The 14,986-nt window shown below is 26.7% G+C and overlaps 6 protein-coding genes across 6 annotated transcripts; 5 read left to right on the top strand and 1 right to left on the bottom strand. All coding sequences in view use genetic code 12, as the record gives it.

The window, feature by feature from the left end:
* Window positions 1–227: 227 nt before the first annotated feature.
* On the top strand, window positions 228–1,916 carry KGF54_004504 (TATA-binding protein-associated factor TAF7; the record flags this gene model as incomplete). The annotated part of the gene is made up of 1 exon (XM_051765210.1): window positions 228–1,916. One exon carries the CDS (start codon window positions 228–230, stop codon window positions 1,914–1,916), a length of 1,689 nt encoding a protein of 562 aa, XP_051618546.1.
* An 80-nt stretch (window positions 1,917–1,996) lies between these two features.
* On the bottom strand, window positions 1,997–2,959 carry PRS1 (ribose phosphate diphosphokinase subunit; the record flags this gene model as incomplete). The annotated part of the gene is made up of 1 exon (XM_051765209.1): window positions 1,997–2,959. The coding sequence occupies one exon, from the start codon at window positions 2,957–2,959 to the stop codon at window positions 1,997–1,999; it is 963 nt and encodes a 320-aa protein (XP_051618545.1).
* A 437-nt stretch (window positions 2,960–3,396) lies between these two features.
* Window positions 3,397–4,214, top strand: KGF54_004502 (uncharacterized protein; the record flags this gene model as incomplete). The annotated part of the gene is made up of 3 exons (XM_051765208.1): window positions 3,397–3,411; window positions 3,528–3,890; window positions 3,954–4,214. The coding sequence occupies 3 exons, from the start codon at window positions 3,397–3,399 to the stop codon at window positions 4,212–4,214; spliced, it is 639 nt and encodes a 212-aa protein (XP_051618544.1).
* A 299-nt stretch (window positions 4,215–4,513) lies between these two features.
* KGF54_004501 (uncharacterized protein) lies at window positions 4,514–6,346 on the top strand (the record flags this gene model as incomplete). Its single annotated transcript, XM_051765207.1, has 1 exon — window positions 4,514–6,346. The coding sequence occupies one exon, from the start codon at window positions 4,514–4,516 to the stop codon at window positions 6,344–6,346; it is 1,833 nt and encodes a 610-aa protein (XP_051618543.1).
* A 684-nt stretch (window positions 6,347–7,030) lies between these two features.
* KGF54_004500 (uncharacterized protein) lies at window positions 7,031–8,509 on the top strand (the record flags this gene model as incomplete). The annotated part of the gene is made up of 1 exon (XM_051765206.1): window positions 7,031–8,509. The coding sequence occupies one exon, from the start codon at window positions 7,031–7,033 to the stop codon at window positions 8,507–8,509; it is 1,479 nt and encodes a 492-aa protein (XP_051618542.1).
* Window positions 8,510–8,929: 420 nt separating this feature from the next.
* KGF54_004499 (uncharacterized protein) lies at window positions 8,930–14,116 on the top strand (the record flags this gene model as incomplete). The annotated part of the gene is made up of 1 exon (XM_051765203.1): window positions 8,930–14,116. One exon carries the CDS (start codon window positions 8,930–8,932, stop codon window positions 14,114–14,116), a length of 5,187 nt encoding a protein of 1,728 aa, XP_051618541.1.
* Between the last annotated feature and the right edge of the window lie 870 nt (window positions 14,117–14,986).

The raw sequence follows: 14,986 nt of genomic DNA, 5'->3' as shown, positions 1-14,986 counted from the left end.
TGTAGCTTAAACGACGTAAATGACTAACTATAAATTGTTGAACGAAGCTGATAAACGATGTTGTAGCAATTGAATCAAAATCTTTAACTGAAAAATTGCAGTTTTGTAAAAAATAATTAAATAATTTTTTAAACCTTCGTACTTGTATTTGAGTTACATTTAAGATAAAATATATATACAAACATAAAAGATTTACAACAAGAAACCTTTACCTGATCATATGAAGTATGGCATTAAAAATAAAGCTCAAGGCTCCATCAGACTCATCAAATAGTCCACAACCACAACCCCAAACACCAACAACAGAGAATGGACGTAAAGTACCTAAAATCAAAATTAAAGCACCTCAACAACAACAAGACCAAATAGAACCACAACAAACAAAACCTTCATCAATATCCCTAAAACGACATTCAGAATCTACTAATAATCACGAAAAACCAAAGAAATTAAAACTAAGTCTATCCAAGAATCAAAATCAATCAAATCCATCAAAACCCAAGATAATACCCAGAGTTAGAGTAAAACCAACAAGAGTACCAGGGGAAGGTTATGATTCAGAAGCCCCCGATTTAGAAGATGATCCATTAATTGAACAGGGGATAATCATACGTTTTTTAAATGATGTCAACCTAGATTTTGTCCATAATGCAATAGATTCAGGAGATTTAACTGGTTTAAATGTTAAATGGATAACTAGAGAAAAAGCAGTTGTTAACGTAAATGGTAATTTATATTCAGCAAGATTAATTGACTTACCTACATTGACTGAAATATATAAATCAATTGATAAGAAAAACATTTTCAAGAACTTCGATGTTTGTCAAATTTTGTTAATTTTACATATTATAAATCCTGCTCAATTGAATACCGAAAAAGATTTTGAAGTGCCTGAAGAATATTTGTTCAATCATCCATTTTATAATTATGTGAAAAACAATGAAATCAAGAAGAAAAAATTTGTATTAAAAGATGGATTATTAAATCCTTTCAAAGATGTATATAGAAGATTCAGACCTACAAGAGTTGATCATCGAGTTATAGAAGATATTGAAGCAAGTGTGGATAGTTTAATTAAGCTAGACGATGAAGCAGAAGAAAGCCATTTTGAAATTATAGATAAATCAGCTCAACCAAGATTTGGTCAAGTTAGTGAAGTTTCGACTCCAACTACAATGGAAACAAGACCAATAATAGCAAGACCAGAATCACAGAATAGAGATTCCGTTGAATTGGAAAATGAAGCTCCAGGTATAGCCAACAACGAGGCACTAGAAGCAGAAGATTTTGAACTTAATTTGGAAGAAGAGCTTAATAAAGTATTTGATGATGAGGGTGAAGTAGAAGAACCAACAATAACCGTTTCATCAGAGATGGTTCAAGCATTGAAAGATGAAGAAGCTGAATTAGTGGTTGAACAAAGCTTGGAGAATGGAGACATTGATGATTTATTTGGAGATTATGAAGAAGAGGAAGAAGAAGTAGAAGAACAAGAAGAAGGAGAACAAGAAGACGAAGAGGAAGAAGAAGAGGAAGAGGACGAGGAAGAGGACGAGGAAGAAGAAGAAGAAGAAGATGACGAAGAAGCAGAACAAAATAAAGCCGGAATGCTGCATACTAAATTATTACAAGAAGAAATTGCAGAATTGGAGAAAGTTGTTGAATCACACAAAAAAAATCTTGCATCAGCTACTAATAAAATGATGAAAATGAAATATCAAAATACTATATCATCACTACTGGCATCATTAGATCAAAAGAAGAAAGAATTGGAAAAATCACAAGAAAATTTTTCAAAAGATTCTGACCCAAAACCAATTGACGATAAAGTCGATAATGAATTAGAGGATGAAGATAATGAAGAAGAAGGATTACCTGATGAAGATGAAAATCTTTCGATTGATGATTTATTTTGAGTAAGTAAGTTTATAATAAATAATGGTAATGACTTTATGATACAAAATGAATGATATATATATTGTATTTTATATGTGTTCTATAATGGTGCATTTTTAAATAAATAAGATATACTTTCACCATTATGTAATCTTCTAATAGCTTCGGCGATAACAGCGGAAACATCAATTGTATCTAGTTTATTACAAAGTGATAATTTATCTTCAAATGGTACAGTATTCGTACAAACAACTTTTTTCAATTTTGAATTATTAATATTCTTGATAGCATTTCCTGATAATATACCATGAGTAACAATTGCAATAACTTCTTTTGCATTATTATCCAACAAAACTTCAGCTGCTTTGGCTAAAGTACCACAAGTATCTGCCATATCATCAACTATAACACAGATTTTATCACTTACATCACCTACTAATACCATTTTAGAAACTTCATTAGCTCTTGCTCTTTCTTTATGAATTAAAGCAAAATTTAAATCTAACCTATCTGCTAATCCTGCGGCTCTTTTGGCACCACCAGCATCAGGTGATATTATTATTGCATCTTTATAATCTATTTTTTCCTTAATATATCTAACAACACTTGGTTCAGCATATAAATTATCAACAGGTACATCAAAAAACCCTTGAATTTGTGAAGCATGTAAATCCATTGTAATAACATGATTACAACCAGCACTAGTTAACATATCAGCCATTAACTTTGCAGTAATTGGAGCACGAGATTTGTCTTTTCTATCTTGTCTGGCATAGGGAAAATTTGGTAGTATTACGGTAATTCTTCTTGCACTTGCAGTTTTGCAAGCATTAATCATTATTAATAATTCAATAACTCTATCATTAACTTCTCCTGATCCAATTTGACATATTATAAAAATATCTTCATCTCTAACTGATTCTCCAATTGAAAATTGTACTTCTCCCGTTGATTCTCTTTTTATTTCACTGGGAGTTATATGTAATGCTAACCTCTTTGCAACTAATTCTGCAAGACCACGATGTACATCACTAGCTAATAATTTAATAGAATTGGTTGACATTGCTAGCTTATATTTTTAAATGAGATTGATTGGGTATTATGAGTTAAGTAAATTAAGTAGTAATGATTTAAAGAATTGAATAAGTTAAGCTGTCAGATAATAATTGATTATATTGTATTTGGTCTAGGAAATTAATTTAATAATTTAATTAATATTTTTTTTTTCCTGGAGATGAATTAAATGTTTAAATTAAATGTTTCATAGTTAGATTGATTAGGCTACCAATTACTTGATGAGTCTGAAAAAGCGCAAAGATTTTGAAATCTCGCAAATATTTAAATATCATATATCATTTTACAACTAATTTAATTATTACCCCACTATTTTGCAATATTCACAATGAGTGATAAAAGACAGTAAGTAAATATTTCGAACCATTATTTAAATTTTTACAACAATACTAACTACGATATTTCAAGTCATACAAAAATAAAAGCATGTCTATTTGGTACGTTTATTTTGACTTTTAATTTGAGAATATGACAATAAGTACTGACTCAATTGGTTTTCAGACTTGGATGGGACTTTATTAAATACAGAAGATTTATATACTGAATCATCAACTGAGCTACTAGCAAGGTATGGTAAAGGTCCATTTACATGGGATAAAAAAATTAAAGTTGCAGGGTTACCTGGACTATATGCTACAAATGTCATTATAAAGGAATTTGATTTACCAGTCACACCAGAAGAATATCTTAAAGAAGCAACAGAGATTCAATCAACAAAGTGGCCCAAAACTGCTTTTTTACCTGGAGCATTAGAATTATTAGAATACTTAGACTCGAAAAATATACCAATGGCATTAGGAACTAGCTCAAATTTATTAAATTACGAAAAAAAAACCGGACATTTAAAAGAAGGATTTAAATATTTTGGGGATCATATAGTCACTGGTGATGATAAAAGAATAGCAGAAGGAAGAGGAAAAGTATGTACAACTTTTACAACGAAGTTTGTAGACAAAAGTACCTACTAACTAATTCGACTTTAGCCGCATCCAGATATATGGCATGCTTGTCTAGACAGTATAAATTCTGAGAGAAAATCTAACGAATTAGGTGAAATTAAGATTGAAGAATGTCTTATATTTGAGGATAGTCATATTGGAGTTAAGTCTGGTGTTGCATCAAATGCTCATGTTATTTGGATACCACATCCTGAAGCTTTTGACTTGTTTGATGAAGCAAAAGATGGTGAATACGAACTCATTACAAATCTAGACATGCTAGATAAAGTCAAGTATTATTTATGATTAGGCTTTTACAAGTTTTGCGTCCTTTTAAGGATAAATTAGAGATAATAGATAGATTCATTTGTATTTGAGGAACTCTCTCATTTACTCTATAATACCATTCTAGAACATTATTCGGTAAAGTATTTACTAAGCTCGAAAATTTCATTAACCATATTGCAAGAATTATGAAACAAAAACAAAGAGAAAAAAAATCCATTAATATAATCTTACTAAATATTATACGAAGTAAAATACATTCATAAATGACTAAACAACTAGGTTAGATTTTCCAAATCAACCATATATAGAAAATTATTATGATTGGTAGTGATATATATCATATTGTTATTGACTTTTTATTAACTGATTCTGATTATAGATATTCGAACATAGAGATTATCGAAATTGATATAAATATTGAACCAACAACAAAAACTATTCCTACATCATCAAATTCTATAATGAGTTTATCATCTAAATTATCAACAAATACTATTGAACCAATAAAGGCTAAACTGATTGGTGATGGAGTCATACGTCTTTTTAGGGAGTTTTATGATGATGAAAATGAAGAGGAATATCAACAAGTAACGCAGGGCGATGATACAATGCTAGCTATATTAGCACTACCTACATATTTTACAGCCACTGATCTTTTGGGATATATTGGAGAATCATTTATTAGTTCCATATCACATATAAGAATACTTAAAAGTGATAAACAAAATAGATTTTTGGTGTTGATCAAATTTAGAGACATATTTAAAGCAGCACAATTTAAAAATTATTTTGATGGAAAATCTTTCAATTCTATGGAACCAGAATCATGTCATGTAGTTTATGTTAGATCTGTTCAATTAAATTATCCAACTCAGGAAATTGAAGAATTAGAAACCTTAATACCTTTTTTATTACAAGATCCATTTACTTCAAAGTTGGTAACAGAAGCAGAAAATTTATCAAATAAATCATTAATCGAATTACCAACATGTCCAGTTTGTCTTGAGAAAATGGATTCAAGTATGACAGGTTTATTAACAATTCCATGTCAACATACATTTCATTGTCAATGTTTATCAAAATGGAAAGATGATTCATGTCCAATTTGTCGTTATTCACACAAATTAACTAATTTGTCAATTATTAAAAATCAAAGTAATAGACTACTAAATAGAAGGGAATCGGTTAATAATAATTCCGAGGTTAATAATAATAACAGTGATAACGCCATTACAGAAGAATATGAAAATTGTTCAGAATGTTCAGAAAGTTCAAATTTATGGATCTGTCTTATCTGCGGTAATGTAGGTTGCAGCAGGTATGCGCCTGAGCAACATTCATTGAAGCATTTTATAAATACAGGACATTGCTTTGCAATGGAAATATCTACAAGTAGAGTGTGGGATTATGCAGGAGATAATTATGTTCATAGATTAGTTACAAATGAATCTGATGGTAAATTGGTTGAATTACCAGATAATGAAAAGTCAAGTAAATATTCAGCAAAGTCCAATAATAATGATATTGATAAAGTTGATGCTGTTGGATTTGAATATTCACAATTATTAATTAGCCAATTAGCAAGTCAAAGAGAATATTATGAAGAGATTTTAAATAATAATTATAATATTGATGGATCTAAATTTTTAGATAATAAAAAAGAATTTTTTAATAGTAATAATACGGACATAAATAAGAATATTATTTTAAGTCAAACTAATAATAATAATAATCAATATCTGGATTTAGAATCGAAGGTTGAAGATTTATCTGTTAAACTATCAGATCTAACTACAAATTTAATACCATCATTGAAATCAAAGATTCAAAACAAAGAAGAGAAGTTGCACAAGATAAGTATTGAATTGAATACTCAAAATTTATTAAACGAGGCATTTTCAAAAAAGATTGAACATTTAAATTTAACAAATAAGGAACATTTAAAAGTAATTGAAGATTTAAAATTAGAAAATGAAGGTTTAAAGGAACAAAATAATGATTTAATGTTTTATTTAGATAGTAATCAAAAATTTGAAAATCAACCAGAAGATGTTAAACAAGGTAAAGTAGTGATACAACAACCACCATCAACAACTTCATCGTCATTAAAAAAGAAGAAAAAAAAGAAACCAGTTGCAAATAAAAATTAGTCAAGATTTCTAATCTTGAAAAGAAAAAGTTCAAGGCGTATCACTAATATTTCAAATTGAAGATTCGATCTAGACCATAAAGACATCTGATTTTTAATATTCAAGTTCCTTTTCTCAATGCAAAATTATGTCAAGTTGAAGTAATGTCAATCTTAGGAAAGTTTTGAAGGATCAGAGATTTAAAAAAAAAGTATTTTAATTTTATTTTTTTTATTTTTTGAAAAAATTAGCCATTTTTATTTATTTACAGTTTTAATGTACCTTAGTTTTTGTGTAATTGTTTTAGATTAAAAGCATAACACTAAAAACTTTAAATTTAAAAAGAATAAAAAGTTAAGAATAAAAATACTTTAAAAAATAAAAATTGACAGATTATTATTTAATTGAAATCTTAGCATTTTTTTTGGTTTATCATTAAGATATATTCACCATTGATATATCAGATTTCTTTTTTTTATCGTGGATAAAAGATTAGATTTGTTTTGTGATAAAAATTTGTAAATTTTATGTTATGCTACTACATAATTAATTTTAAATGAATCTGTATACATTAATTTTAATTAGAAATAAATTAAAAAAAGGGTATATTATTAGGTTCCAAAACTTGAAAAAAGAATACCAAATTTTTGCATTTATTCAATAAAACATTAATTTTTTTTTCTTCTCAACACAATAATCTTAAAGATGAATAAAAGTGCGGTTAAGAAAACTGGAGCAGTTCCTAGACTACCTTCATTTCAGCAATTAAATGATACAATAAAAGATTCATCTTCAAGTAATAAAAATCCAGATCAAAATCAAAATCAAAATCAGAATCAAAATCAGAATCAGAATCAAAATCAAAATCCAAATCAAAAAATCTTATCTTATTCATCAGCATTTAAAAATTTAGCATTATATCAAGAAAGTCAATTATTGTCAACAATTGGAGGTTTAAATTCAGCAAATCAACAACATCAAAGTCAAATACAAATACAAACACAATCTCAACCACAACAACAAAGTAGATCAAAAGTTCAATCACAAGATCAATTGCAGGAGCAACAGCAACCACCTCCATCACAAAAACATCAGAAACAACTACAATCTCAGCAATATCAACTTCAATTGCAACAACAAATTCAACAACCTTTACCACCACAGCAACAATTGCAACAAGGTTACAATACCTTAGGACCAGAATACTTATATGGTGCTTCCATCTATGGTCGTCATGAAAGTTTCCCAAATCAATATTACACTATAAATAATACAAAAGATGGTATGATGAAATCATATTCTATGACAACTTCACCAGCCTCAATTGAAAGTATATATTCACAAAACAATATTAATCATAATAACATTGATAATTTAGCAAGCACTGGCAATAATAGTTCTGATGAAAATTATGAGTTTATTAGTAATTTAATTCAATTTTTGACAAAATTTGAACTGAAGTTTAAAGAAGTTAGTGTTTTACTGTATTATTCTCATGAAAATTATGAACAGATAATGAGAAATGTTATTAAAGGTATGAAGAATGAAAATGTTCGTGAATTATTAATAAATTTTAAAAAAATTGTTGAATTGTTGGAAAACATTCAGGCTAAGTATCCTTTAGAACATCAACATCGTCCTCATCAACATCACAATTCTAATCAACAATTCACTCATAATGGTGGAGATAACAGTAACAATAATCATCATAGTAGCAATATGAACAACAACAATTCAAATGGTAAAGCTCTAAAACGATCTTCAAGTCATCAATTAATCAGCAGTAGTTCCAAAAAAAGTAAGAAGAAACTTTTAAATGGATCATCAATGAACAATAATGGTGTATCACTTTTGCCGATTGATATTGAACAACAAACAAATGATGTATTACTAGCAAGTGGACTTGGAAATTTTGGTGACGCTATCAATGGATCATCAAATATTAATGGTGGTCAAGTAGAACTGAAACCAGAATTATCATCAAAACCATTAGTTACTTGTCAACATTGTTGTTCACAAGAAACACCAGAATGGAGAAGAGGTCCAGAAGGTAGTAGAACTTTATGTAATGCTTGTGGATTATTTTATTCGAAATTGATTAAAAAATATGGACTACGTGAAGCAGATAAAGTTATGCTTGAAAGAAAAAGCAATGGATCAGTTAATGATAGAAGAATTTTTTAACACAGGAGATCAATTATAATTTCAAACATTTTACAATTTATTTTCGATGTGGGTTTATTTGTTTTTAGTATTTTGTGTTTTTGCTGGTACTAAATTCTTGTATAAATCTAATAAATGTATCTTTAACTTTGAAACTCGATAGCTATTTGATCTCATAAAGTAAATTAGTTGATCTCATAATAATCTCTGGATATTAATGGCATGAATATTTAAGCTTCGCTACAACTAAATTATTATATGCAGGATTCACTAAACCATCTCATCTACTAAATAATTTTTATTAATTTCTTAATCTTTGCAACACATTTTCAAATTTGTATTAGAACCAGATCATATATCAAACAAATTAGTCAATAACAACATTTTATAATAATCTGTATCGTTAGACATTATATGTATCAAAAATCATAGAGAATAATCATGTCTGATACTACAAAATCAACTTTAAGTAGTAATGAACATGCATTTCCAAGAGGTGGTAATACAAAATTAACACCATTAGAAGTCAAAGAAATATCAAATGAAGCAACAAAAGATGTTTTATTTGAAATTAATGAAAAGAAAAGATTGAATGAATCAAATCAAGAAAATAGTAAAATTAAACAACGTAAGAAATCAAGAAGAGGAACAACCAAAACTACCAAATCAGAAGATAAAGATAATGAAGAAGAATCAAATAAAGTATCCATTGAATATTTAAATTTCAAAAACTTATTTCCTGGATCTTTAGTGTTTGGTCAAATTCAATTCATAAATAAATTAGATATAGTATTAGCATTAGAAAATAACTTAGTTGGTTATATACCCATTACCTCCATAAGTCCACAAATTACACAAATGATAAGCAAATATGAAAATGAAAGTGAGGAAGAAGAAGCAGAAGATGATGACGAAGATGAAGAAATCACAACCGTAGCAAATATGAAAAAGCAAAAAGAATTTCCTGACTTGAAATCCATATTCAAAATTGGATCATGGTTAAAAGCCAAAGTTGTTGAATCAAGTGATGAAAATAATCAAAAGAGAAAAAGAATTGAATTAAACATTGAACCAGAATCAGTTAATAATGGATTGGAAAAAGAAGATTTAATTATTGGTAATGTATTACAAGCATCTATAAAATCCATCGAAGATCATGGTATAATCTTGGACTTGGGAATTGAAGGATACTCAGGGTTTATACTAAATAAAGATATAGATGAGGAATCTATCATTAAGAAAGAAGGGTCAGTATTATCAGCCACTATAAGTTTGAAACCATCTGGAAGAATAATTAATTTAAAACCACTTAATTCAAGTACCACCAAAAAGGCAATCACTACAATATCATCAATCGATGCCATTCAACCAGGTATTATAGTAGATGCATTAGTAAATGAAAATTCAGAGTCAGGAATAACTACAAAAGTATTTGGATTAGTTGATGGTACAATTAACTTATCAGATTTACAAGATTTCAATTTAGCAAATATAAAAGAAAAATTTGCAATTGGTAATATTGTAAAAGCAAGAATTTTGTCAATCATATCTAAAAATGGAGTCAAACACTTAATATTATCAGTAATACCTCATGTTCTAAATTTACAAAATCAAGAATTCAAAACTGAATCATTAGAAGCATTCCCAGTTGGTCATGTTTTCGAAGATATAGAAATTATTGGATCAGATAGTGAATACATATTTGCAAAATTTGGTTCAAATTCATTATATGGACAAATTCATAATTCAAATATCGATAACAAAAAGACATTAATTGATTACCCAATAGGATCAAAACATGAAGCAAGAGTAATAGGTTTCAATATAATTGATAACATATTGATATTGTCATTGGATCCTACCACAATAAATGCTGAATATTTAAGCGTAAGAGATATACCTATTGGTACTTCAATAAATTGTGAGATTACGAAAGTTTTACCAGATGCTGGTGGTATACAAGTTAAATTATTTGATAATTTTAATGGATTTGTCCCATCAAACCAAATGTCCGACATAAAATTAGTATATCCAGAAAAAAAATTCAGAATTGGGTCAAAAGTGAAAGGTAGATTATTGAACCACGATAAAAAGACTCCACAAATAACATTAAGAAAATCATTAATTAATCTTGATAACGATGAAGTACTATACAAATTTGATCAAGCTGAAGTTGGATTCAAGACAAATGCAACTGTTGAAAAATTTGTTCATGGTGGTGCTATAGTTTCATTTTTTGGTTCATTAAAAGCATTTTTACCTAAAAATGAAATATCAGAAACTTTTGTTGATGATGCAAGTAAATATTTAAAATTAAATCAAGTTGTTAAAGTTAAAATTTTGGATATTTTAAAAGATCAAAAAAGATTAATTGTTACGTTAAAACAATCAACTTCTTTATCAAATGCTCAAAGAGATGAAATCAATAAATTAATACCCGGTGAATCTATTGTAAATGCAGTTGTTGCTGAAAAAACAAATAATTCAGTATTGGTAGAAATAGATGGTTCAAATTTACGAGGTGTAATTTATGATGGACAATTATCGGATGGAAATTATGAACAAAATCGTGCATTATTAAAAACAACAAAAGTATCATCAAGTATAGAAGTTTTGATATTGGAAAAAGATTTAAAAGCAAGAACAGTTATAGCCACTGCCAAAAAATCATTAATTGAAGCATCAAGAAAAAAACAATTCCCAATTGATTTAAATGATATTCAACAAAATAAAATTATAAAAGGTTATGCGAAATCAGTCACTAATTTGGGTTTGTTTGTATGTTTCACAGGTAGATTAACAGGATTAATTTTAGCAAAATATGCAATTAAAAATTCAAATGAAGATATTCACAAGAAATTTTATAAGAATCAATCATTGACTTGTAAAGTATTAAGTGTTGATTTAGAAAATAAAAGATTCTTGTTGACTTTAGCATCAAGTAATGAGATGAATGATGATGAAGTTGCCAATCCAGTAGATACAACTAAAAAATTAATAACTGATTATACCAATGGAGTTGAAACTTCCTGTATAATCAAATCAATAAAAGGAACTCAAATTAATGTACAGTTAGCTGATAATTTACAAGGTCGTATTGATATTACTCAATGTTTTAATTCCATTAAAGATATTAAGAATTTGAATCAACCATTATCAACTTTCAAAAAAGGTGAAAAATTAAACGTGAAAGTCATTGGGATTCATGATGTTAAAAATCATAGTTTCTTACCAATTACTCATAAAAAATCAAATAAACAAAACATTTTGGAATTGTCATTAGTTGATTCAAAACTTGATGGCAAAAGTTTAAGTGAATTAAAAATCTCAGATTTTAAAGAAAATGAAGACATATTATGTTTTGTCAATAATATTGATAAAGGTTTTGTATGGGTATCAATAACTCCACAAATTAAAGGTAGAATATCATTTTTTGATTTAAGTAATAATGGAGAAATTTTTAATGAAGATATTGATAATAAATTTCCAATTGGTTCTGCATTAAAAGCTAAAATTAAGGAAATTGACTTGGAGCATAAAATTATAGAATTAAGTTTAAGAGATAAATATGTTGAAGATATTAAAGATTTACAAAAAGGTACAAGTTATCCTGCAAGAATTATAAAAGTAAAAGAAATGTATGTGTTGGTTGATTTAGGAAATAAAATAATAGCATCTTCTTTCATAACTGATGCTTTAAATAATTATTCAGATAAATTACAATCAGTTTTCCAAGTTAATGATTATGTTTCTGCTAAAGTTTTAGATGTTGATTTAGATCAAAATAAAGTCTCAGTTAGTTTGAAAACTAGTGAGGTTACCGATAAAACTATCAATACAATTGATGATTTAAAACGTGGAGATATCGTTAAAGGATTCATTAAAAATGTAAGTAACAATGGTGTTTATATATCATTAGGTAGATCTATCTTTGCATTAGCTAGAATTTCAGATTTAAGTGATTCATACCTTAAAGATTGGAAAAAATTCTTTAAACCAAATCAATTAGTTACAGGTAAAATAGTAAATTGTAAAGAAGAAGGTAGAATATTAATAACATTAAAAGAAAGTGAAATTAATGGTGATTTAAAAATTTTAAAAACTTTTGATGATTTATCAATTGGTGATATATTTGAAGGTATTGTTACAAAACCAACTGAATTTGGAGTATTTGTTAAATTAAAAGGAACTGTAAACATTAGTGGATTATGTCATCATTCTGAAATTTCTGAAAATCAAGATATAAAAGATCCAAGTTTATTATTTGGAGAAGGTGATTTAGTTAAAGTAAAAATTTTAAAAATTGATGATAAGAAAAAACAATTATCTTTAGGTATGAAAGCTTCTTATTTTGATGATACAAATGGTAATGATAAGATCACTGAAGTTGATGAAGATGTTGAAATGGCTGATGCAGATGAGGAAGATGACGAAGAAGTAGAAGTAGACGACGAAGAAAGTGAAGAGGACGATGAAGATGAAGATGAGGATGAAGAAGAAGATGTAATTATAGACGCAGAAGAAGAAGAAAAAGACAGCAGTGAAGATGAAGATGCAGATGAAGATGAAGAAATGTCAGAAGTTGATGAAGATTCAAAACCATTACAATTATCAACTAATGGGTTTGATTGGACAGCATCAATTTTGGATCAAAATGAACAACAAGATTCGTCATCAGATGAAGAAGATTATGAAGAAGAAAATTCAAAATCTAATAAATCTAAAAAACAAAAACAAAAACAAGTTGAAGATAAAACAATAGATTTAAATACAAGATTACCACAATCAAATTCAGATTTTGAAAGATTAATTTTAGGTAATCCAAATAATTCAATATTATGGATGAATTATATGTCATATAATTTACAATTAAGTGAAATTGATAAAGCAAGAGAAATTGGTGAAAGAGCTTTAGATACAATAAATTATAGAGAAGAACAAGAAAAATTAAATATTTGGATTGCATTATTAAATTTAGAAAATTCTTTTGGTACAGAAGAATCATTAGATTTAATATTCAAAAAATCTTGTCAATATATGGATTCTTTTATAATGTATCAAAAATTAATTAATATATTAATAATGAGTGAAAATTTTATAAAAGTTGAAGAAATTTTCAAGAAATTCCTTAAAAAATTTAGTCAAAATGTAACAAGTTGGATAATATATGGATCATATTTATTAGATCAAGAAGAAAGTTCCAAATCAAATAAAATAAATGAAGTATTATCAAAAGCATTAACTATATTACCAAAATCTCAACATATAGAATTAATTAAAAATTTTGCAATATTAGAATTTAAAAAGGGAGATTTAGAAAAAGGTAGATCATTATTTGAAGGATTAATATCAGATTTACCAAAAAGAATTGATTTATGGAATATTTATATTGATCAAGAAATTAAAATTTCTAACATTCTAAAAGATATTAATAATAAATTACAAATTGAAAATTTATTTGAAAGAATTTTAGAATTGAAAAAAATTTCAAGAAAACAAGTTAAATTTTTTTTTAATAAATGGTTAAAATTTGAAGAAGAATTAAAAGATGATAAAATGATTAATAAAATTAAAGCTAAAGCTATTGAATATGTTTCAAAAAATGAAAATAATACTAATAATGAATAGAGGATTAAAAATTTGTATATAATTGGTATATCATAATGTAAAATACAATAAAAAAAATATAATTATAGACCAAATATAAATTGTAGTTTTAATTATTCAACAGAGGTTAAAATTCATTGACATATAGAATTACATTACAAAACTTCTCTGTTAATAGTACCTTAATTAAATTAATAATTAATTTACGTAATTAAGTTTTTGTTACCACTTTATAATGATTAATAAATTGATAGAATAAAAGAAGAATAGAAATCTTATTGTTCTTAATTTATAAGATCTGACATCAATATTTAAAAGTAATTAAAAGTGAAACATTTCTAATTAATTAATTGATGATTTACAATTATAGTAACTTTAATTAAGTATAAGGGGATTGTTTTTTTTTTTGGTTTGTGGAGAATTCTTTTTCTAATTTAGTGTAATTTAGCAAAAAATTTGGTAGCTACCAAAATATTATACTTTTGATCATTTATTTTGTGTAACAAGATGATAAATCAAAAATTCACATGCTTTTAAAATTATATAGTAAAAATAAAAATAAAAATTCATATGAAATTTTTGTATTACTTTTTTAATTCCCTTTACTTTAAATTTACATTTTGCATTAATCCTCGATACTTTTAATATTCAAGTGGATATAAAATCATATAATATTCGAGGTTTAATGTTAAGACTATCTAATCTCCTATTAAATAAATCATGTAAAATAAAGTATTAAGTTAATACTATTATAATTTGAAATTATTAAATGAGATTTACTATTATAATTAAATTAATTTTTACATATGATTTATTTTTATAAGATACTTAGTATATCTCTTTCATTTGATTAATCTTTACAATTTATCATATAAGATAATCCAAGAATCT

The sequence above is a fragment of the Candida jiufengensis genome (genome assembly GCF_024610255.1).
Source record: "Candida jiufengensis strain CBS 10846 chromosome Unknown scaffold1, whole genome shotgun sequence".
NCBI classification, from domain to species: domain Eukaryota; kingdom Fungi; phylum Ascomycota; class Pichiomycetes; order Serinales; family Debaryomycetaceae; genus Lodderomyces; species Lodderomyces jiufengensis.
Note: the sequence above shows the minus strand (reverse complement) of the source record. Positions and strands in the feature narration are given on the sequence as shown.